The following is a 24,221-nucleotide window of genomic DNA, read 5'->3' as shown; positions in this document are numbered from 1 at the left end:
TGCAAGTTCTGGTTGATACCCTATAAATTGTGTTATCAGCAAGAGAAAAGTTCATATACATAACCAACAGCAATATTAAAATGGTAAAAGGTACCTGATGCCAATCATTACTGTGATGGTCACGCAGAACAAGCTAATTACTGTACATAGTGTCCAAGCAACGTAGATGCACCACGAAGGAAGAACTTTATACCCATGGAGAACAGGAGTTTTAAACAAACTGTGATCTATGGAAAAAAATAATGATTCAAGCATATCTCAGTACAATACCAGGTGCGAATAAAGAACAATGAGGCTGATTCTGAGTTGGGAGCAAAACAAAAAAGCAAGTAACTGGAACAAACCATGTTGCAATGCAAGGAGCAAACACATTTATTATTTTTACTTGTGTTTATATTGTCTGCAAACCAGAAACAGGAGACATGGTAGAACCACCCAAGACGGAAACACAGGCAACTATGTGACACCATTGTGTATCGATACTCTTTTTTCTTATAGGAGTGGGCCCACTCATTTCAGCAGCCGGGATACACTGCGCTGCCACAATTGCTTCAGAAAAGCATCACGGTTCCCTGTGCAGCATTAAGAAACAGCAGTAGCAAGGTCCTCTATGTGCTATCGAACCAGAGTGGAAGCTTTGGAGTCTCTCTCATCTTGTATGCGATGTGAATACAGATACAGGACAACAGAAGACCCATTGCTCCCATATAACTCTGGTTTCTATTATCTCTACCATTTGCATCATAGGGAGCATTTCCAATATAGGGTGTAATACACACCATTGAATATATGAATAACTACACTGTTGTGCATGATATCATATCTTATGGATTACCGCTTTTACAAACTATATCATTAGGAATATCTCTATTGTAAAATGTATTATATACCAATGAGGATATGAATAAGAGCACTGTTGTCTGATATATCCCATTTATAGTGGAATAAGAGGCTTCAGCTGAATTGCTCTAACCACACTACTTAGGTGAGACATTGATGTGGAATTTTTTGCTGACAAGGAAGGGCTATAGCTGAACCTCTTGGGTCCTCTATAGATGTTACAAGTATTTTTTATGAACTTTATATACATGTGTCTTTTTTTGTTAAGCAATGTGCTTTATCTGTATTGCAATATTTTGATAACCATATCCATTTACAGTGTAATTTGCTTGATATGTGGCTTTCTTGTTAAACAATTGTCTAGGCCTGTATTACAATTTTTGATACCAATATCGGTTCACAGTGAAAAGTGGTTGTGGCTATATCAGCACAATATGCAGAGAGGTTGGATAAATCAATAATATAATCTTGGGATATATGCTGAGCTTGTCTCCTGAAGGGTTACCTGCATCACCAACACGTCTGATTGGTGGTGTGGCATTGATATATTATTTGAAACACTTATTATAAGTGACAAAACAACAAAAGGAGTACATACAAACCCCAACATTATATTTTTTTTTGAGTAATTTCTGTGGTGGTGAATAGAGCGGCCATACTTCCCCTTATATCCTATTGGTAGATTAATTTATGGGAATAAGTTTTTCCGGTGAACCGAGTTCTTTATATTTTCGCAATTCTATAAGCTATTTCAGCTAGTTTAAACATATATTAAATTACCTCATTATTATAAGTCGCATAAAGCCTAGTATTTTAAACAATTAATAATAAAAGCTAATTTTAACTGATTTACATATAAGTGTTCCCCAGAAAAGGCATATAGTCTCTTTCTTTTTACTTCTCTGTAAAAAAAACCTTTTTGTTTGTATAATTCCAGTGGTACTGGCATATAAATCCAGTGGTACTGGCGTATAAATCCAGTCCAGTGATACTTCCGTATATTTCCAGTGGTACTGCCATATAATTCCAGTGATACTGCCATATATGTCCAGTGGTAATGCCGTATAAATCCAGGCCAGTGATACTGCCGTATACGTCCAGTGATACTGCCGTATATGTCAAGCGGTACTGCCGTATAAATCAATCCAGCGATACTGCCGTATATGTTCAGTGATACTGTTGTATATGTCCAGTGATACTGCTGTATATGTCCAGTGGTACTGCCGTATAAATCCAGTGGTACTGCCGTATAAATCCAGTCCAGTGATACTGCCGTATATGACCAGTGGTACTGCCGTATAAATCCAGTGATACTGCCATATATGTCCAGTGGTACTGATGTATAAATCCAGTCCAGTGATACTGCCGTATATGTCCAGTGGTACTGCCGTATAAATCCAGTGATACTGCTGTATATGGTCAGTGGTACTGCCGTAAAAATCCAGTGGTACTGGCGTATAAATCCAGTCCAGTGACACTGACATATATGTCCAGTGGTACTGCCGTATAATTCCAGTGATACTGCCGTATAATTCCAGTGATACTGCCATATAATTCCAGTTGTACTGCCGTATAAATCCAGTGGTACTGCCGTATAAATCCAGCACAGTGATACTGCCGTATATGTCCAGTGGTACTGCCGTATAAATCCAGTGGTTATGTCGTATAAATCCAGTCCAGTGATACTGCCGTGTAGGTCCAGTGATACTGCCGTATATGTCCAGTGGTACTGCCGTATAATTCCAGTGATACTGGAGTATAATTCCCCTGGTACTGGCGTATAAATCCAGTGATACTGGTGTATAAATCCAGTACAGTGATATTGCCGGTTATGTCCAGTGGTACTGCAATATAATTCCAGTGATACTGCCGTAAATGTCCAGTGGTACTGCCGTATATATGTCCAGTGGTACTGCCGTATAAGTCCAGTGATACTGTTGTATATGTCCAGCGATACTGCCGTATATGTCCAGTGGTACTGCCGTAGAAATCCAGTGGTACTGGCGTATAAATCCAGTCCAGTGAGTCCAGTGATACTGCTGTATATGTACTGGTACTACCGTATAATTCCAGGGATACTGCCGCATAATTCCAGTGGTATTGGCATAAAAGTCCAGTGATACTGCCATATAAATCAAGTCCAGTGGTACTGCTGTATAAGTCCAGTGATACTGCCCTATAATTCCAGTGATACTGCCCTATAATTCCAGTGGTACTGCCCTATAATTCCAGTGGTACTGGCGTATAAGTCCAGTGATACTGCCATTTAAATCCAGTCCAGTGGTACTGCCGTATAAATCCAGCGGTACTGCCGTATAAGTCCAGTGGTACTGCCGTATAATTCCAGTGATACTGCCGTATAATTCCAGTGGTACTGCCGTATAAATCCAGTCCAGTGGTGCTGCCATATAAGTTCAGTGGTGCTGTCCTGTGCTGTATATTATTTACTCCAAATAAAGGGGTTAATAATATTTAATCCAAATAATTTTTACAGGGTTTGCCCTGTGTGGTGTAGAGGTACAATCTCCTGTACCGCATATTGTTATAAAACTCCCGAAAAATAATGGAGAACAAAAATTTGGAGGATAAAATAGGGAAAGATCAAGAACCACTTTCTCCTAGTGCTGAAGCTGCTGCCACTAGTCATGACATAGACAATGAAATGCCATCAACGTCGTCTGCCAAGGCCGATGCCCAATGTGATAGTAGAGGGCATGTAAAATCCAAAGCCAAAGTTCAGTAAAAAGACCCCAAAAAATAAATTGAAATGGTCTGAGGAGAAACATAAACTTGCCAATAAGCCATTTATGACACGGAGTGGCAAGTAACGGCTAAGGCCCTGGCCTATGTTCATGGCTAGTGGTTCAGCTTCACATGACAATGGAAGCCCTCATCCTATCGCTAGAAAAATGATAAGTGTTAAGGTGGCAAAAGCGCAGCAAAGAACTGTGCGTTCTAAGATGGTATCACAAATCCCCAATGAGAGTCAAAGTGTGTCGGCGGTTGCGATGCCTGACCTTCCCAACACTGGACGGGAAGAGGTGGCTCCTTCCACCATTTGCACGCCCTCTGCAAGTGCTGGAAGTAGCACCCATAGTCCAGTTTCTGATATCTAAATTGAAGATGTCACTGTTGAAGTACACCAGGATGAGGACATGGGTGTTGCTGGCGCTGAAGAGGAAGTTGACAATGAGGATTCTGATGGTGATGTGGTTTGTTTAAATCAGGCACCGTGGGAGACACCTGTTGTCCTTGGGATGAATAAGCCAATTGTGATGCCTGGGCAAAATACCAAAAAGCCACCTCTTCGGTGTGGAATTATTTCTCCACAAATCCGGACAACAGGTGTTAAGCCGTGCATTGCCTCTGTTAATCTGTAATAAATAGGGGTAAGGATGTTAACCACCTAGGAACATCCTCCCTTATACGTCACCTGCTGCACATTCATCAGAAGTCCGTGTCAAGTTGTGAAACTTTGGGTAAGAGCGTAAGCAGTCCACTGACACCTAAATCCCTTCTTCTTCTTGTACCCAAGCTCCTGCAAGCCACACCACCAACTCCCTCAACGTCAACTTCCTCCTCAGTCAGGAAAGTCAGTAGTCCTGCAGGCCATGTCACTGGCAAGACTGAGGAGTCATCTAACCGGGATTCCTCAGGAGGATCTTCTTGAGTGGTACGCCTACTGCTGCTACTGCTGCTGCTGTTGTTGCTGCTGGGAGTCGATCATCATCCCAGAGGGGAAGTTGGAAGACCACTTGTACTACTTCCAGTAAACAATTGACTGTCCAACAGTCCTTTGTGAAGAAGATGAAATATGACAGCAGTCATCCTGTTGCAAAGCAGATAACTGAGGCCTTGACAGCTATGTTGGTGTTAGACGTGGGTCCAGTATCCACCATTAGTTCAGTGAGACTTAGAGAATTGATGGAGGTAGTGTGTCCCTGGTACCAAATCCCATCTAGTTTCCACTTCACTAGGCAGGCGATACCGAAAATGTACAGAGACGTCAGAAAAAGTGTCCTCAGTGTCCTAAAAAATGCAGTTGTACCCACTGTCCACTTAACCACGGATATGTGGACAAGTGGAACAGGGCAGACTAAGGACTATATAACTGTGACAGCCCACTGGGTAGATGCAGCAACAACATCAGCAGCACCAGTAGCAGCATCTCACAAATGCCAACTCAGTCCTAGGCAGGCTACGCTATGTATCACCACTTTCTGTTGGAGGCACACCGCTGACAACCTCTTACGGAAACTGAGGGACATCATCGCACAATAGCTTACCCCAATTAGACTCTCCTGAGGATTTGTGATATCGGATAACGCCACCAATATTGTGTGTGCATTACATCTTCATGTTTTGCACATACAATTAATATTTTGAAAAATGACAGGAGCGTGCAGGAGATGCTGTCAGTGGCCCAAAAAATTGCGGGCCACTTTTGACATTCAGCCACCGCGTGCCAAATACTGGAGCGCCAGCAAACACTCCTGAACCTGCCCTGCCATCACCTGAAGCTAGAGTTGGTAACGAGGTGGAATTCGACACTCAATATGCTTCAGAGGATGGAGGAGCAGCAAAAGGTCATTCAAGCCTATACATCCACCTACAATATAGGCAAAGGAGGGGGAATGCACCTGACTCAAGCGCAGTGGAGAATGATTTCCGTCTTGTGCAACCCTTCGAACTTGCCACACGTGAAGTCAGTTCAGACACTGCCAGCTTGAGTCAGGTGATTCCCCTCATCAGGCTTTTGCAGAAGCAGCTGGAGAAATTGAAGGAGAAGCTAATATGGAGCGATTCCGCAAAGTATGTGGGACTTGTGGATGAAGCCCTTCATTCACTTTGCCAGGATTCAAAGGTGGTCAATCTGTTGAAATCAGAGCACTACATTTTGGCCACCGTGCCCGATCCTAGGTTTAAAGCCTACGTTGTATCTCTCTTTCCGACAGACACAAGTCTGCAGAGTTCAAAGACCTGCTGGTGAGAAAATTGTCAACTCAAGCAGAACGTGACCCGTCAACAGCTCCTCCTTAATTTTCTCTTGCAACTGGGGCTGTGAGGAAAAGGATAAGATTTCCTAGCCCACCCACTGGCGGTGATGCAGGGCAGTCAGGAGTGAGTGCTGACATCTGGTCTGGACTGAAGGACCTGCCAACGATTACTGAAATGTCTACTGTCACTGCATATGATTCTGTAACCATTGAAAGAATGGTGGAGGATTATATGAGTGACAGCATTCAAGTAGGCATGTCAGACAGTCCATATGTATACTGGCAGGAAAAAGAGGCAAGTTGGATGCCCTTGCACAAACTGGCTTTATTTTACCTAAGTTTCCCCCCCTCCAGTGTGTACTCCGAAAGAGTTTTTAGTGCAGCCGGTAAGCTTGTCAGTGATCGGCGTAGGAGGTTACTTCCACAAAATGTGGAGTAGATGATGTTCATCAAAATGAATGATAAATTCCTCTGGGAAGACCTTTACCAGCAATTGCCTCCAGAAACTACACAGGGACCTGTGATGGTGGATTCCAGTGGGGATGAATTAATACTCTGTGAGGAGGAGGATGTACACACTGAAAGGGGTGAGGAATCGGAGTATGAGGATGAGGTCAACATCTTGCCTCTGTAGAGCCAGTTTGTGCAAGGAGAGATTGATTACTTCTTTTTTTGGTGGGGGCCCAAACCAACCAGTCATTTCAGTCACAGTCGTGTGGCAGACCCTGTCGCTGAAATGATTGGTTTGTTAAAGTATGCATGTCCTGTTTATACAACATAAGGGTGGGTGGGAGGGCCCAAGGACAATTCCATCTTGCACCTCTTTTTCTTCTTTGCATCATGTGCTGTTTAAGTGACTAGTTTTTTAAAGTGTCATCCTGTCTGACACTACCGTACAACTCCAGGGGTACTGCCCTTTAAGTCCAGGGGTAATGCCGTATAAGTCCAGTCCAGTGGTGCTGTCTTGTGCTGCATCAGTCCAGTGGTGGTGTCTTGTGCTGCACTAAGTCCAGTGGTGGTGTCCTGTGCTGTATATTATTTACTCCAAATAAAAGGTTTATATATATTACTTATATTATTATCCAAATTATTTTTACAGGGTTATCCCTGTGTTGTGTAGGGGTACGCTCACCTGTGCTGCATATTACTATAATAGCTCCACATAAAATGATTATTATCCAAATTCATTTTACAGGCTTTGCCGTGTGTGTGTGTGTGTGTGATTTAGGGGTACACTCTCCTGTGCCACCAATATTGTGCGTGTATTACATCTGGGCAAATTCCAGCACGTCCCATGTTGTTTGTGCCCATACTTGTGTCGCTTAGCTTAGTCATACAGCTACCCTCATTGTACCTCTTTTTCTTCTTTGCATCATGTGCTGTTTGGGGCCTAGTTTTTTTAAGTCCCATCTTGTCTGCCATTGCAGTGCCACTCCTAGATGGGCCAGGTGTTTGTGCCGCACTCTTGTGTCGCTTAGCTTAGCCACACAGCTACCTAATTGCACCTCTTTTTCTTCTTGGCATCATGTGCTGTTTGGGGCATATTTTTTTTAATCTGCCATCCTGTTTGCCACTGCCGTGCCACTCCTAGATGGGCTAGGTGTTTGTGCCGTACACTTAGCTTAGTCATATAGCCACCTTGGTGCAACCTTTTGGCCTAAAAACAAAATTGTGAGGCGTGAGGTGTTCAGAATAGACTGGAAATGAGTGAAAATTAATGTTATTGAGGTTAATAATACCATAGGATCAAAATTACCCCCAAATTCTGTGATTTTAGCTGTTTTTATGATTTTTTTTTCAAAAATCATCCAGATCCAAAACCAAACCAAAACACGAAAGGGTGGTTTTGGTAAAACCAATCCAGATCCAAAACACGAGCATGGAACCAGAACCAAACACGAAAAGTGCCCGCCGCACATCTCTAGTAATAATCTTACTGGAAGAAACTTCTGTGGCTGGAGAATCGGGGGAGTGGCTGGCCGAACGCATGGCGTGTTTGTGACTTCAAACCAGGAACTAAACGGACTGAGCTGATCACAATCTGTGAATAGGTCTGGAGCTACTCAGAAACTGCAGGGAATTATTTAGTAGCAGTTCTGCTAATCTTTCGTTCGCTATTCTGCTAAACTAAGATACACTCCCAGAGCGCGGCGGCCTAGCGTGTGCACTGCTGCTAAATGCAGCTAGCGAGCGATCAACTCGGAATGAGGGCCATCGTACCATGTTTTATGCACATACAATTGTTCGATGGATCGTTCGATCAGCGTCACTTGAGTGGCATTTCCCTGGACACTCCCACCATCCATTTTGCAGCAGCATCGCTGATGGGAAGAGACAAGCGAATCAGCACACACACCACGCCACCGATTCAGGCGTTGATTTTACATCATCTGGTATGTATTTGCTGTCCACTAATGTTTTGTTAAATGCCTAGAGAGGGGTTTTTTTTTGCCCCTGCAGACATTGATCACCAATCTTTGTACAAACACATTGACCACCAATGTTATGACACACCCTGTTTTAAGTTTTGCAAATATGCTTTTTTACTGGTAGCATCCACAATGTATATGTGTATATAGTCACAGAGCAAACAAAAGTGCCTGCTTTATATAACCCCTAGTGAAGCTCAGCCCACTATTTAAATTTAGCTGAAATCTGTCAGATGATTGTATGCTTTTTGTGAGGAGATAAATCGAGAGACGCAGAGCCGGCCATAGGCATAGGCAAACTAGGCAATTGCCTAGGGCATTTGATGTGCCTAGGGGCATCAGCAGCTTCTGCTAATTAAAATGATATGCATCATGCCTATATTCTGTGTGTAGCATTTCATATGCAGATACAGCCACAGTCTCACACAGTATATACGCATGCTACATATAATCTTAATCAGCAGAAGCTGCTTGTGCATCCTAGCCACATAGCAATGCAACTAAGCTGCATTTTCATAAAAAAAATGTGCCCAATGTCAGCATTGAGGCAAGATTAATGAGGACACATCTGTATCCAAGCAGAGGCAGAGGTCACAGTGTTAGTTGCAGTGTGAGTGTGTGTGCATGTGAGTAGGTTGGTTGTGCAGTAGTGTTCGGAATATGTGTAAGGAGCATTACGTGTCATGTAAAATAAGATTTTACTTACCGATAAATCTATTTCTCGTAGTCCGTAGTGGATGCTGGGACTCCGTAAGGACCATGGGGAATAGCGGCTCCGCAGGAGACAGGGCACAAGAATAAAAGCTTTAGGATCAGGTGGTGTGCACTGGCTCCTCCCCCTATGACCCTCCTCCAAGCCTCAGTTAGGATACTGTGCCCGGACGAGCGTACATAATAAGGAAGGATATTGAATCCCGGGTAAGACTCATACCAGCCACACCAATCACACCGTACAACTTGTGATCTGAACCCAGTTAACAGTATGATAACAACGAAGGAGCCTCAGAAAAGATGGCTCACAACAACAATAACCCGATTTAGTTAACAATAACTATGTACAAGTATTGCAGACAATCCGCATTTGGGATGGGCGCCCAGCATCCACTACGGACTACGAGAAATAGATTTATCGGTAAGTAAAATCTTATTTTCTCTGACGTCCTAGTGGATGCTGGGACTCCGTAAGGACCATGGGGATTATACCAAAGCTCCCAAACGGGCGGGAGAGTGCGGATGACTCTGCAGCACCGAATGAGAGAACTCCAGGTCCTCCTCAGCCAGGGTATCAAATTTGTAGAATTTAGCAAACGTGTTTGCCCCTGACCAAGTAGCTGCTCGGCAAAGTTGTAAAGCCGAGACCCCTCGGGCAGCCGCCCAAGATGAGCCCACTTTCCTTGTGGAATGGGCTTTCACAGATTTTGGCTGTGGCAGGCCTGCCACAGAATGTGCAAGTTAAATTGTACTACAAATCCAACGAGCAATAGTCTGCTTAGAAGCAGGAGCACCCAGCTTGTTGGGTGCATACAGGATAAACAGCGAGTCAGACTTTCTGACTCCCGCCGTCCTGGAAACATATATTTTCAGGGCCCTGACAACGTCAAGTAACTTGGAGTCCTCCAAGTCCCTAGTAGCCGCAGGCACCACAATAGGTTGGTTCATGTGAAAGGCAGAAACCACCTTAGGCAGAAATTGAGGACGAGTCCTCAATTCTGCCCTGTCAGAATGAAAAATTAAGTAAGGGCTTTTATATGATAAAGCCGCCAATTCTGACACACGCCTGGCTGAAGCCAGGGCTAACAGCATCGTCACCTTCCATGTGAGATATTTTAAGTCCACAGTGGTGAGTGGTTCAAACCAATGTGACTTAAGGAACCTCAAAACAACATTGAGATCCCAAGGTGCCACTGGAGGCACAAAAGGAGGTTGTATATGCAGTACCCCTTTTACAAATGTCTGAACTTCAGGTACTGAAGCCAGTTCTTTCTGGAAGAAAATCGACAGGGCCGAAATTTGAACCTTAATGGACCCTAATTTTAGGCCCATAGACAGTCCTGTTTGCAGGAAATGGAGGAAACGACCCAGTTGAAATTCCTCTGTAGGGGCCTTCTTGGCCTCACACCACGCAACACATTTTCGCCAAATGCGGTGATAATGTTTTGCGGTTACATCCTTCCTGGCTTTGACCAGGGTAGGGATGACTTCATCTGGAATGCCTTTTTCCTTCAGGATCCGGCGTTCAACCGCCATGCCGTCAAACGCAGCCGCGGTAAGTCTTGGAACAGACAAGGCCCCTGTTGGAGCAGGTCCTTTCTTAGAGGTAGAGGCCACGGGTCTTCCGTGAACATCTCTTGAAGTTCCGGGTACCAAGTCCTTCTTGGCCAATCCGGAACCACGAGTATCGTTCTTACTCCTCTCCTTCTTATGATTCTCAGTACTTTTGGTATGAGAGGCAGAGGAGGGAACACATACACTGACTGGTACACCCACGGTGTCACCAGAGCGTCCACCGCTATTGCCTGAGGGTCCCTTGACCTGGCGCAATATCTGTCTAGTTTTTTGTTTAGACGTGACGCCATCATGTCCACCTTTGGTTTTTCCCAACGGTTTACAATCAGGTGGAAGACTTCTGGGTGAAGTCCCCACTCTCCCGGGTGAAGGTCGTGTCTGCTGAGGAAGTCTGCTTCCCAGTTGTCCACTCCCGGAATGAACACTGCTGACAGAGCTATCACATGATTTTCCGCCCAGCGAAGAATCCTTGCAGCTTCTGCCATTGCCCTCCTACTTCTCGTGCCGCCCTGTCTGTTTACGTGGGCGACTGACGTGATGTTGTCCGATTGGATCAATACCGCCTGACCCTGAAGCAGGGGTTTCGCTTGACTTAGAGGGCATTGTAAATGGCCCTTAGTTCCAGAATGTTTATATGAAGAGATGTTTCCATGCTTGACCACAAGCCCTGGAAATTTTTTCCCTGTGTGACTGCCCCCCAGCCTCTCAGGCTGGCGTCCGTGGTCACCAGGACCCAATCCTGAATGCCAAATCTGCGGCCCTCTAGTAGATGAGCACTCTGCAGCCACCACAGAAGAGACACCCTTGTCCTTGTCGACAGGGTTATCCGCTGATGCATCTGAAGATGCGATCCGGACCATTTGTCCAGTAGATCCCACTGAAACGTTCTTGCATGGAATCTTCCGAATGGAATCGCTTCGTAAGAAGCCACCATTTTTCCCAGGACCCTCGTGCACTGATGCACTGACACCTGGCCTGGTTTTAGGAGGTTCCTGACTAGCTCGGATAACTCCCTGGCCTTCTCCTCCGGGAGAAACACCTTTTTCTGGACTGTGTCCAGAATCATTCCTAGGAACAGTAGACGTGTCGTTGGAATCAGCTGCGATTTTGGAATATTTAGGATCTACCCGTGCTGACGTAACACTGCCTGAGATAGTGCTACTCCGACTTCTAACTGTTCCCTGGACCTTGCCCTTATCAGGAGATCGTCCAAGTAAGGGATAATTAAGATGCCTTTTCTTCGAAGAAGAATCATCATTTCGGCCATTACCTTGGTAAAGACCCGAGGTGCCGTGGACAACCCAAACGGCAGCGTCTGAAACTGATAATGACAGTTTTGTACTACAAACCTGAGGTACCCTTGGTGAGACGGGTAGATTGGGACGTGGAGATAAGCATCCTTGATGTCCAGAGACACCATATAGTCCCCTTCTTTCAGGTTTGCTATCACCGCTCTGAGTGATTCCATCTTGAATTTGAACCTCTTTATGTAAGTGTTCAGGGATTTTAGATTTAAAATTGGTCTCACCGAGCCGTCCGGCTTCGGTACCACAAACAGCGTGGAATAATACCCCTTTCCCTGTTGTAGGAGGGGTACCTTGATTATCACCTGCTGGGAATACAGCTTGTGAATGGCTTCCAAAACTGCCTCCCTGTCGGAGGGAGACTTTGGTAGAGCAGACTTCAGGAACCGGCGAGGGGGAAACGCCTCGAATTCCAGTTTGTACCCCTGCGATACCACCTGTAGAATCCAGGGGTCCACTTGCGAGTGAGCTCACTGCGCGTTGAAATTCTTGAGACGGGCCCCCACCATGTCTGAGTCTGCTTGTAAAGCCCCAGCGTCATGCTGAAGACTTGGCAGAAGCAGGGGAGGGCTTCTGCTCCTGGGAAGCGGCTGCATGGTGCAGTCTTTTTCCCCTTCCTCTGCCCCGGGGCAGGAAGGAATGGCCTTTAGCTCGCTTGTACTTATGGAAACGAAAGGACTGAGTTTGAAAAGACGGTGTCTTTTTCTGCTGATGTGAAGTGACTTGGGGTAAAAAGGTGGATTTTCCAGCCGTTGCCGTGGCCACCAGGTCCGATAGACCAGCCCCAAATAACTCCTCCCCTTTATACGGCAATACTTCCATATGTCGTTTGGAATCCGCATCGCCTGACCACTGTCGCGTCCATAACGCTCTTCTGGCAGAAATGGACATAGCACTTACTCTTGATGCCAGGGTGCAAATATCCCTCTGTGCATCACGCATATATAGTAATGCATCCTTCAAATGCTCTATAGTTAACAGTAGATTGTCCCTATCCAGGGTATCCATATTTTCAGTCAGGGAATCCGACCACGCGACGCCAGCACTGCACATCCAGGCTGAAGCGATTGCTGGTCGCAGTATAACACCAGTATGTGTGTATATACTTTTAAGAATATTTTCCAGCCTTCTATCTGCTGGTTCTTTGAGGGTGGCCGTATCAGGAGACGGTAACGCTACTTGTTTAGATAAACGTGTGAGCGCCTTATCTACCCTAGGGGGTGTTTCCCAACGTGTCCTAACCTCTAACGGGAAAGGATATAGTGCCAATAATTTTTTAGAAATTAGCAGTTTTTTGTCGGGGGAAACCCACGCTTTATCACACACCTCATTTAACTCATCTGACTCAGGGAAAACTATTGGTAGTTTTTTCACACCCCACATAATACCCTTCATTGTGGTACTTGTAGTGTCAGAAATGTTCAATGCTTCCTTCATTGCCGTGATCATGTAACGTGTGGCCCTACTGGACATTACGTTTGTCTCCTCACCGTCGACACTAGACTCAGTATCTGTGTCTGGATCTGTGTCGACCCACTGAGGTAACGGGCGTTTTAGGGCCCCTGACGGTGTCTGAGACGCCTGGACAGGCACTAATTGATTTGCCGGCTGTCTCATGTCATCAACCGTTCTTTGCAAAGTGCTGACATTATCACTTAATTCTTTAAATACGATCATCCAGTCAGGTGTCGACTCCCTAGGGGGTGACATCACTAACCCAGGCAATTGCTCCGCCTCCACATCATTTTCCTCCTCATACATGTCGACACACACGTACCGACACACAGCACACACACCGGGAATGCTCTGATAGAGGACAGGACCCCACAAGCCCTTTGGAGAGACAGAGGGAGAGTCTGCCAGCACACACCAAGCGCTGTATATATATACAGGGATAACCTTATATAAGTGTTATTCCCTTATAGCTGCTGTTTATATAGTTTTTAGCTGCCAATAGTGCCCCCCCTTCTCTTTTTTACCCTGATTCAGTAGCAAGTCTGCAGGGGAGAGTCAGGGAGCCGTCCTTCCAGCGGAGCTGTGAGGGAAAATGGCGCTTGTGTGCTGAGGAGATAGGCTCCGCCCCTTCACGACGTCCTTATCTCCCGCTTTTTCTGTAAAAAATGGCAGGGGTTAAAATACATCCATATAGCCCCAGAGCTATATGTGATGTATTCTTTAGCCAATCTAAGGTATATCATGTTATATTGCGTCTCAGGGTGCTCCCCCCCAGCGCCCTGCACCCTCAGTGACCGGAGTGTGAAGTGTGCTGAGAGCAATGGCGCACAGCTGCGGTGCTGTGCGCTACCTTAGTCTGAAGACAGGATCGTCTTCTGCCGCCGATTTCACCGGACCTCTTCGCTCTTCTGGCTCTGTAAGGGGGCCGGCGGCGCGGCTCCGGGACCCATCCAGGCTGAACCTGTGATCGTCCCTCTGGAGCTAATGTCCAGTAGCCTAAGAAACCCGATCCACTCTGCACGCAGGTGAGTCCGTTTCTTCTCCCCTTAGTCCCACGATGCAGTGAGCCTGTTGCCAGCAGGACTCACTGAAAATAAAAAACCTAAAATATACTTTTATTCTAAGCAGCTCAGGAGAGCCATCTAGCCTGCACCCTTCTCGTTCGGGCACAAAAATCTAACTGAGGCTTGGAGGAGGGTCATAGGGGGAGGAGCCAGTGCACACCACCTGATCCTAAAGCTTTTATTCTTGTGCCCTGTCTCCTGCGGAGCCGCTATTCCCCATGGTCCTTACGGAGTCCCAGCATCCACTAGGACGTCAGAGAAAAATGCATTAATAATGTGCAACATATGTGTAAGGGGCACTATGTGTGTTATGTGTATAAGGGCATTAATAATGTGCAGCATATGTGTGACAGGGTACTACTGTATGTGTGTCATTATGTGTATAGGGGCACTAATAATGTGCAGCAAATGTGTAGGGGGCACTATGTGTGTCATTATGTGTATAAGGGCATTAATAATGTGCGGCATATGTGTAAGGGACATTATGTGTAAAAGGGCATTAATAAAGGTTGTCATAATGTGTAAGGCGCATTATGTTTATAAGGACATTAATAATGTGTCTCATATGTGTAAGGGGCATTACTCTGTGGCATTATGTGTATAAGGTGCTCTACTATGTGGCGTTGCATATAGAAAGGGCACTACTGTGTCATCTAATGTGAATAAAGAGCAATAGGGTGTGGTGTAATGTGAATAAGGAGCAATTCAGGGTGATGTAATGTGAATAAGGGGCTCTACTGTGAGGAGTAACGTTTATAAGGTAAAGTGATACTACTGTGGGATGTAATATTAATTATGGACACTATCGCATGATCAAATGTGAATAAAGCTGCTGTACTGTGTGGCGTAATTGGAATTGGGGTTACTATTGTGTGGCCATGCCCTTGCCAGCAAAGACACATCCCTTTTTGGGCTGAGCACCAAATGTGCGAACTGTTCCTATTTAAAATATAGGGGATTCAAACACCAAAATAAGGACTGCTATGGGTGAGGGGTGATAGTGCTGGGAAAGAGGTGCAAGGTCAGAGGCGGAACTAGCGGTGGTGCTAGGGGGCACCAGCCAAAATCTTGCCTAGGGCATCATATTGGTTAGGGCCGGCTCTGGAGAGACGATCAACTAGGCACAGGAAGTCCATACCTCCCAGGCGTGACAGTCCTGTTTTTCACAGTCTGTCCCGCTATCCCACCTGCGGGCCGCAGTGTTCCGCAGTAGGGGGGGGTTCAGTTGGGATCCCCCGTCACTCGCTGCTCTGAGCAGAGCAGTGGTCATGCTGTCATGGTGATGGGCCTATTTTTATATGTGGCCTGGAGCTGTAGCTCCATCCGCTATTCTCAGGCACTACGGGACAGGGGGCATTGCCAGCAGCTCACTGAGCACTGTTCAAACCCCCATAGTGACTAAAACGAGGCATGGCTTGCAATCGCAGCACTTGCCATGAGGCCACACCCCCATGATGTCCCTCTTCGGCTGACACAGATGTTGGGAGGTAGGGAAGTCACATTATTGCAATGAGGTGTGGGAGCTTCTACATAAGTCACAATATGCCATTTTACATTTCAGCAACTCTACTTAGCTAGAATAGTTATTTACCGCTTCCAAGTTGTTTTTAGATGCAGAAAGTAAAAGCAATCAAAACATTTCTGATTAAAGTGGTGGTTGACCGCACAGTGAGAAAGCACAGTGATATAATAATGATTGCTTTAATCTCTTCTTCTATGTATACATTTCCACATACATTACTAACAGTAGCGAAAAGTGGCAATGATAAATGCAAAACCATGTAAAGCGAAAACACATTCACAGTAATGAATTTATAAAATAAAAATGTTCCTTGTGACAAATTTTGGTATAGTGTAAACTTGCTGGAAAGATTACATGGAAGTCCATTTAACCATTTACAGCCCGGTATATGGCTGTTACAATATACCTGAGCAATACTGTGAGCATGTTCCATTTGTGCAGTCCTTGAATTCTTTCAGCCCAGTCTTATGATCACTGTTAGAACCACAGTCCTGAAATCCACTTGAGCTTTGATTAGACAGTGATGGGCATCCAGTTTTGTAAGTCCTGCTTCCATTTCCACAGTGAATGCTTGAAGCAGAAATATCCCTCTACATAACAGAAGAGTAAAGCAAAATAACTGATATCAGGTAGGCTATGCTAGGACACACTTTGTGATTGTAGAAAAACAATTTGTAATCAAGCTGGTCAACATATCAGTCATATCCATTTATTAATGTTAAAACATAATAATTGTATACATTTCCCATTTGTTTGACAAACTTTACAAAGAATAAAAGCATCATCAGCAGCATTCCCTGAAGATTCATTTGTCTGTGTTACTGGTTGTACTATGCTCATAGACACATACTAACTGACAGCCCACTAGAGGGAGCTAGCAGCCAACATATGCTGCATATCAACACTTATATAGCCTTGTAGGACAATGGTTCTCAAACTGTGTGGCTAGGCAGAGTCGGCCTTAGCAATAGGCAGGCTAGGCATTTGCCTAGGGCATCCAAGCATGTGTAGGGGCATCCAAGCATGTCCCTGCAGTATCTCATGCTGGGAGGGACAATCTGCAAAGTAACTGTTACTTTCCAAATGTATTCAATCAGTACTAGTATACACTGCTGTTTACATCTGTTAAATAGAATGCACACTGTCCCTTAAAGTTCCTCATGCTGGGAGGGACAGTCTGCAAACTGTTACTTTCCAAATGTATTCAATCAGTACTTGTATACACTGCTGTTTACATTTGTCAAATAGAATGCACACTGTTCCTTAAAGTTCGTTAAACTCTGTCCGAAATGCTTGAATTCCCCTGACTTGTGAGACATCAGAAGCCTGGTAACTGCAACTCCTGGATATGTGACATTTTCACTGACTATATAAGGTTATTACTGGATGGCTCCTTATGATACCACATGTGTATTTTTGAAGACTGCTTCACATAACTCTGACATCACCTATACTGCTTGTGCACATGGGGGAGGGGAACCCTGCCATCCTGTGTGTCCCCCTTATCAGTGTGCAAACCCCAGGTACCTGCAGGGACATAACATGGGTAGTGATCTCCCCACACTTTATATCCTAGTCAAATTGCTGTAAAATTCCCCTGCCATCCAGTACTGTAACATGGTCAGTAGGTTGCGTTGCGCTATTTTTATATGAAACATCAGTGCAGTGTGACTTTCGGACACATCAGACTGGAGGGCAGAGCATATAGCTTCCACAGTATAAAATAAAGGGCATGCAGTTGCCGGGAGTAAGAGACACCAGCAAACACACTGAACAGTGAAGAGAATGGACAGTTGCTACATGTTTGATACTGGTCTTTTTGTATAACCAAGTATGGCAGTATCTGGGCTTTGCTGCCTTCTGTGTCCAACCAGCAAGCTAAAATAAAGGATGAGGCTTGCAAAGGACGGCATACCCTGTGAAGTCACATCCTTTGTACGGGTGTCCCTTTGATGGGTGCAAGCGCAAGCACTCACCCATATTGCCACCCCATCTCACAAAACGCAGTCATAAGTTTTATTAAAAAAAAGCTACTAGCACTACTAATGCGGGGCATATGTGTCAAGTGCATTATTGTGTGGAATTTGGTGTATTATGGGCATTACTAATGTGGGGCATACGTGTAAGGTGCATTACTGTGTGGAATTATGTGTATTATGGGCATTACTAATGTGGGGCATATGTGTAAGGTGCATTACTGTGTGGAATTATGTGTATTATGGGCATTACTAATGTGGGGCATATGTGTAAGGTGCATTACTGTGTGGAATTATGTGTATTATGGGCATTACTGTGTGGCATTATGCTGGGTTGAACTGGCCCACAGGGTAACCACCCAGTGGGCCCCACTACCCGAGTGTTACTGGGTCAGATGCAGAACTAGCGGCGGTGCTAGGGGGCACCAGACAAAATTTTGCCTAGGGCATCAAATTGGCTAGGGTCGGCTCTGTGCCTAGGCACCCTGGGGTGCCTCGCGTCACTTGCAGGGGAGCCTTGGATTGGAGGCCCAGGACCATTTCAAATTATTTATGATCAATGTAATAGGCAAAACCACTGCTGATGGCTTCCAATCATAAACAATGTGGACAAACAGTAGCAAATATTGTCCCCGCACCACACAATTGAACCTAATGATTACACATAAAACATAATTTAAATGAATTTAATATTTATTTCAAAATGTCTTAATAAGAAAGCTGCGATAGCATATCTCCCAACTTGTTTAGTTTAATCATCGGGACCTGCCACACCAAAGGCGCGGTCGCAGCCAAAAAGGGGGCGGGTCCTCAGGAGAAGGACGGGACCTCACCGCACGACCCCCGTTTTCATCATTTTGGGGACGTACCCAGCGCTCCCTGAGCTGCTGGCCAGCTCCGCCTCACCTCTGTGCATTGATTAGATGCCATGTGCATGTGCACGACATCCATTCAGTGATCACCGGCTGCTTTGCAAAGCAGAGCAGCGGTGATCACTAGCTCTCCCAACTTGCCCCCCGCCCGCGGGACACTGTGGCCAGCAGGTGGGACAGCGGGACAGTGTCCGAATAGGCATGTTCCGCTGGAATCGGGACACTTGGGAGATATGGTATAGGAAAATATTTATCAAAGCTTAGAGAGAGATAAAGTGGAGAGGGATAAAGTTCTAACCAATCAGCTTCTAACATTTTACAGGCTGGTTGTGAGGCAGGGTGTCCTCTAAATGAACTGATTTGGAACCAATCAATGGGCAAGTCCCTATAATCAACAAAGGTCTTCCACTGTAGCTAGGTCTCGCTTGATATACACTGCTCAAAAAAATAAAGGTAACACTAAAATAACACATCCTAGATCTGAATAAATGAAATATTCTTTTTAAATACTTTGTTCTTTACATAGTTGAATGTGCTGACAACAAAATCACACAAAAATTATCAAAGGAAATCAAATTTATTAACCCATGGAGGTCTGGAATTGGAGTCACCCTCAAAATTAAAGTGGAAAAACACACTACAGTCTGATCCAACTTTGATGTAATGTCCTTAAAACAAGTCAAAATGAGGCTCAGTAGTGTGTGTGGCCTCCACATGCCTGTATGACCTCCCTACAATGCCTTGGCATGCTCCTGATGAGGTGGCGGATGGTCTCCTGAGGGATCTCCTCCCAGACCTGGACTAAAGCATCCGTCAACTCCTGGATAGTCTGTGGTGCAACTATAGTCTGTTGGTGGATGGAGCGAGACATGATGTCCCAGATGTGCTCAATTGGATTCAGGTCTGGGGAACGGGCGGGCCAGTCCATAGCATCAATGCCTTCATCTTGCAGGAACTGCTGACACACTCCAGCCACATGAGGTCTAGCATTGTCTTGCATTAGGAGGAACCCAGGACCAACCGCACCAGCATATGGTCTCACAAGGGGTCTGAGGATCTCATCTCAGTACCTAATGGCAGTCAGGCTACCTCTGGCATGCACATGGAGGGCTGTGCGGCCCCCCAAAGAAATGCCACCCCACACCATTACTGACCCACTGCCAAACCGGTCATGCTGGAGGATGTTGCAGGCAGCAGAGCATTCTCCTTGGCGTCTCCAGACTCTGTCACGTCTGTCACATGTGCTCAGTGAGAACCTGCTTTCATCTGTGAAGACCACGCCCTCTTCAATTTTAGGTGTTCTCTGGCAAATGCCAAACGTCCTGTACGGTGTTGGGCTGTAAGCACAACCCCCACCTGTGGATGTCGGGCCCTCATACCACCCTCATGGAGTCTGTTTCTGATCGTTTGAGTAGACACATGCACATTTGTGGCTTGCTGGAGGTCATTTTGCATTGCTCTGGCAGTGCTCCTCCTGTTTCTCCTTGCACAAAGGCGGAGGTAGCGGTCCTGCTGCTGGGTTGTTGCCCTCCTACGGCCTCCTCCACATCTCCTGATGTACTGGCCTGTCTCCTGGTAGCGCCTCCATGCTCTGGACACTACGCTGACAGACACAGCAAACCTTCTTGCCACAGCTCGCATTGATGTGCCATCCTGGATGAGCTGCACTACCTGAGCCACTTGTGTGGGTTGTAAGGAGGCCACACACACTACTGAGCCTCATTTTGACTTGTTTTAAGGACATTACATCAAAGTTGGATCAGCCTGTAGTGTGTTTTTCCACTTTAATTTTGAGGGTGACTCCAAATCCAGACCTCCATGGGTTAATAAATTTGATTTCCATTGATAATTTTTGTGTGATTTTGTTGTCAGCACATTCAACTATGTAAAGAACAAAGTATTTAAAAATAATATTTCATTCATTCAGATCTAGGATGTGTTATTTTAGTGTTCCCTTTATTTTTTTGAGCAGTGTATATTATCTTACTTAAATTCACTCAATTGCGATATCTCAGCCATATTAGGCTATACTCCTGTAACAGCCAATTCAACACAGTGCAAAGTGAATATCCAATGTCCAACAACATAGAACATAAGAGGCTAATGGATGAAGGTGTTATGTTACATTTACAGTTAAAGATAAATAATTAGAACTTAAGAATTGGACATAGCACTTTAAGCCACAAAATATATCAGTAAATAGACTACCAACAAGTAAAATAAAATTGTTACTATAATCCCTAGGTCATAACACCATACTTGCCTACCTGACCCTCTCCATGAGGGAGAAAATGCTCTGTTCCTGGACTTTCCTGGTAATGTCTGATTGTCATCACCTGTGGTGAAACACCTTTCTTATCAATTAACTAGCTCACCACAGGTGATGGCAATCATACATTACCAGGAAAGTCCAGGAACAGAGCATTTTCTCCCTCATGGAGAGGATCAGGTAGGCAAGAATGCATAACACCTTCATCCATTAATGAAAAGTTTTCAATCATTTGTTACATTACACCTTCATCCACTCGCCTCTTCATATATAGATTTTGTATACTGTATTTACATACCTCTCAACTTTCTGCTTTGTGTGGTCGGGACGCTCATGCGGCGTAGCTGCGCAAGGCCCGATAAAGGGACATGGCCGCATGTGGGTGGGCGTGGCCTAACCAAGTGGGCATGGCCTCATGACACTGACATATGGTGCGGCATTTTGGGGGCGGGTCCAGCGCTCCCGGAGCAGCTGGGCAAACCCATGCTCGCCTCCCAGCAGTGAACACATGCCGTGCACGTGTGCACAGCATATATTCAGTGATCACTAGCTGCTTTGCAGAGCAGAGCAGCGGGTGATCAAAGCCTCCCCAACTGCCCCCACCCGCAGGACACTGCTGCCCACGGGAGGGACAGCGGACCATGTCCAAATAGCGGGACAGTTGGGAGGTATGTATTTAGCAAAATTTTCCCCACAAACAAAAATTGCTTTGATGTTTTTTTGTATAGTGACCTATTAAACGCAAAAACAGAAAACACATGTTCAGTACCTCATATTTTTTCTTCCAAGCATCATAGGCCCAATACTGGAAGTGATGCCAGGTCAAATTGGATTCAAATATGGTGTCTGCTGCTGATACAGAATGCTGATGTCCTACGATTTGCAAAGAGAGAGCAACTGGTTCTAAAGCTGGCTCATAACGGGTAATGTAATTTAAGAAGGACAGGAACAATTATTTAACAACAATCAATGTATCTATGCAGACTTCCTTCAGTGGCACACATGGTGGTGGTGGAGGCGGGGGGAGGGTTTGAGTACCTATTGTAGAAACCCCCTCAGCCAGGCCGATCCTGTCCGTATGAGTGTGGGGGAAAAGGGGCAGCCGGCAGTCACAGTGTATGTGTGTGAGAGTGCAGTCTGTATTCTTCAGTCAAAGTGTGTGTGAAGTCCCAGTGTGTGTGTGTAATCTGCAGCCAGAGTGTGTGTGTAGGGGAGGGGGCAGTCTGTAGTCCCAATGTGTGTGCGTACCTGGGGGAGGGGGAAGGGCATTTTGCAGTATGTCTGTGTGTGTGGGGCGGGGTGCAATCTGAAGTCCCAGTGTGTGTGCGTACCTGGGGGAGGGGGAAGGGCATTCTGCAGACCCAGTATGTCTGTGTGCATACCTCCCAACATGACCCTCTCCAGGAGGGACAAAATACTCTGCTTCTGGACTTTTCTCTTAATTTATGATTGCCATCACCTGTGCTGAAACACCTTTCTTATCCATTAATCTGTTCAACACAGGTGCTGGCAATCATAAATCAAGAGAAAAATCCAGAAGCAGAGCATTTTGTCCCTCCTGGAGAGGGTCATGTTGGGAGGTGTGTGTGTGGGGAGGGGGACAGTCTGAAGTTCCAGTGTGTGTGTAATCCGCAGTCCAGTGTACGGTTGGGTACAAAGCAGGCAGCAATCCCAGTGTGTGTGTGTGTGTTCAGAAGAGTCACTAGCCTAAAATTGCACTGAGTGCGGCCGGAAAATGGCTGTGGCAAAGTGTGGCTTCATGGGAGGGGGCGTCGCTAAGCATCCCAACACCCATTTTCGTCACTCCAGGTCTGGATGATGCGGCCTGCCTCCAGAGACTGGCATGTCTGCAGAGCTGGCTTCTACAGGGTTACAGGAGCTGGATTGCTGTACGTAATCTTACAGTGCAGCACCCGGCTCCTGTCACTGAGCAGGAGCCAGCACTTTGGTGTCACCCCTCGACGGGTGACACCCGGTGCGGGCAGCACCCCCGGTACCCCCCTTGTGATGCCACTGTGTGTGTGTTATCTGCAGTCACAGTGTGTATGTGTGTGTGTGTAATCTGCAGTCCGAGTGTGTGTGTGCACTCCCTCACGCAAATTCTGTGTGTTTGCTGCTGTACAGTATCAGGTGAACAAGGGGCCTAATTCAGAGTTGATCACAGCAGCAAATTTGTTAGCAGTTGGGCAAAGCCATGTGCACTCCAGGGGGGGGCAGATATAACATGTGCAGAAAGAGTTAGAGTTGGGTGGGTTGTGTTCAAACTGAACTCTAAATTGCAGTGTAAAAATAAAGCAGCCAGTATTTACCCTGCACAGAAACAATATAACCCACCCAAATCTAACTCTCTCTGCACATGTTATATCTGTCCCACCTGCACTGCACATGGTTTTGCCCAACTGCTTACAAAATTGCTGCTACGATCAACTCTGAATTACCCCCAATAGTCAATGTTATCCAAGTAATGTGCAACTGAAAGGTTTACCTGTTATTTTAATGTTATGTAAGGTTACATATGTAATGTTATGTAATGTTATATATTGAAAATCTACTTGCCCCTTGTGTAGATATATCATATATTTACGAAGTGTGTTAAATAGATAAGTTATCTGTTTTTTTTTTACTGGTTTACAGTATTGTGCTAGTTGAATCTTTTTTGATTCTCTTTTCTAGGTAACCATTCCCTCTTAAGCAGGAACTTCAGCTTTTAAATTGATATAAGCCTTTTGTGTTTTGTGAGTCACAGTTTAGCTCCTATCACATGGGTAGAAGAGGTAAGCCGCAGGACTGAAGCCACCCTAAGAGGGTGAGTCATTTTATTTGGATTTAATATGATGTGGAAACCACTTTGGGGCAGATTCAATCACCACTTTGGAGCTAATCAGTTATTGCTGCTGCTCAACGCAGTAAACCTCAGAAGGTGCTCTTAACGCAGATTGTTTTCTCACAGCCTCAGGAGCTGCAAGGAAATATCTGCATTAAGTGCACCCTCTGGGGCTTACCCCACAGGGTAACTTCATAGCTCAGGACACTTAACCCAGAATCTATGGGTAAATGTGTATTAGCCACAGGATTACCAGGTAGAGAAATTAGCTAGTAATTGAATATCTCCAGGCATTAAACTCGGGGCTACAGCTGCGTGGTAACTGAATCTGCCATTTTATGCCACTAAAAATAAGCTCTGAATACACTGACTTAACATATAGT

At 45.4% G+C, this 24,221-nt stretch overlaps 1 protein-coding gene across 2 annotated transcripts in view; it reads right to left on the bottom strand.

Annotated features, from left to right (window-relative positions):
• PKD1L1 (polycystin 1 like 1, transient receptor potential channel interacting) overlaps positions 1-24,221 on the bottom strand; it is a 608,224-nt gene that overhangs the window by 197,005 nt on the left and 386,998 nt on the right. For both annotated transcript variants that reach the window (XM_063922691.1, XM_063922693.1), the window contains exons 36-38: positions 21,784-21,887; positions 16,304-16,487; positions 95-227 (exon numbers count right to left, since the gene is read on the bottom strand). In XM_063922691.1, the coding sequence (XP_063778761.1) occupies positions 95-227; positions 16,304-16,487; positions 21,784-21,887 (421 nt within the window). The remainder of the gene's footprint in view (positions 1-94; positions 228-16,303; positions 16,488-21,783; positions 21,888-24,221) is intronic.

The sequence above is a fragment of the Pseudophryne corroboree genome, chromosome 5 (assembly GCF_028390025.1).
Source record: "Pseudophryne corroboree isolate aPseCor3 chromosome 5, aPseCor3.hap2, whole genome shotgun sequence".
NCBI lineage: Eukaryota > Metazoa > Chordata > Amphibia > Anura > Myobatrachidae > Pseudophryne > Pseudophryne corroboree.
Note: the sequence above shows the minus strand (reverse complement) of the source record. Positions and strands in the feature narration are given on the sequence as shown.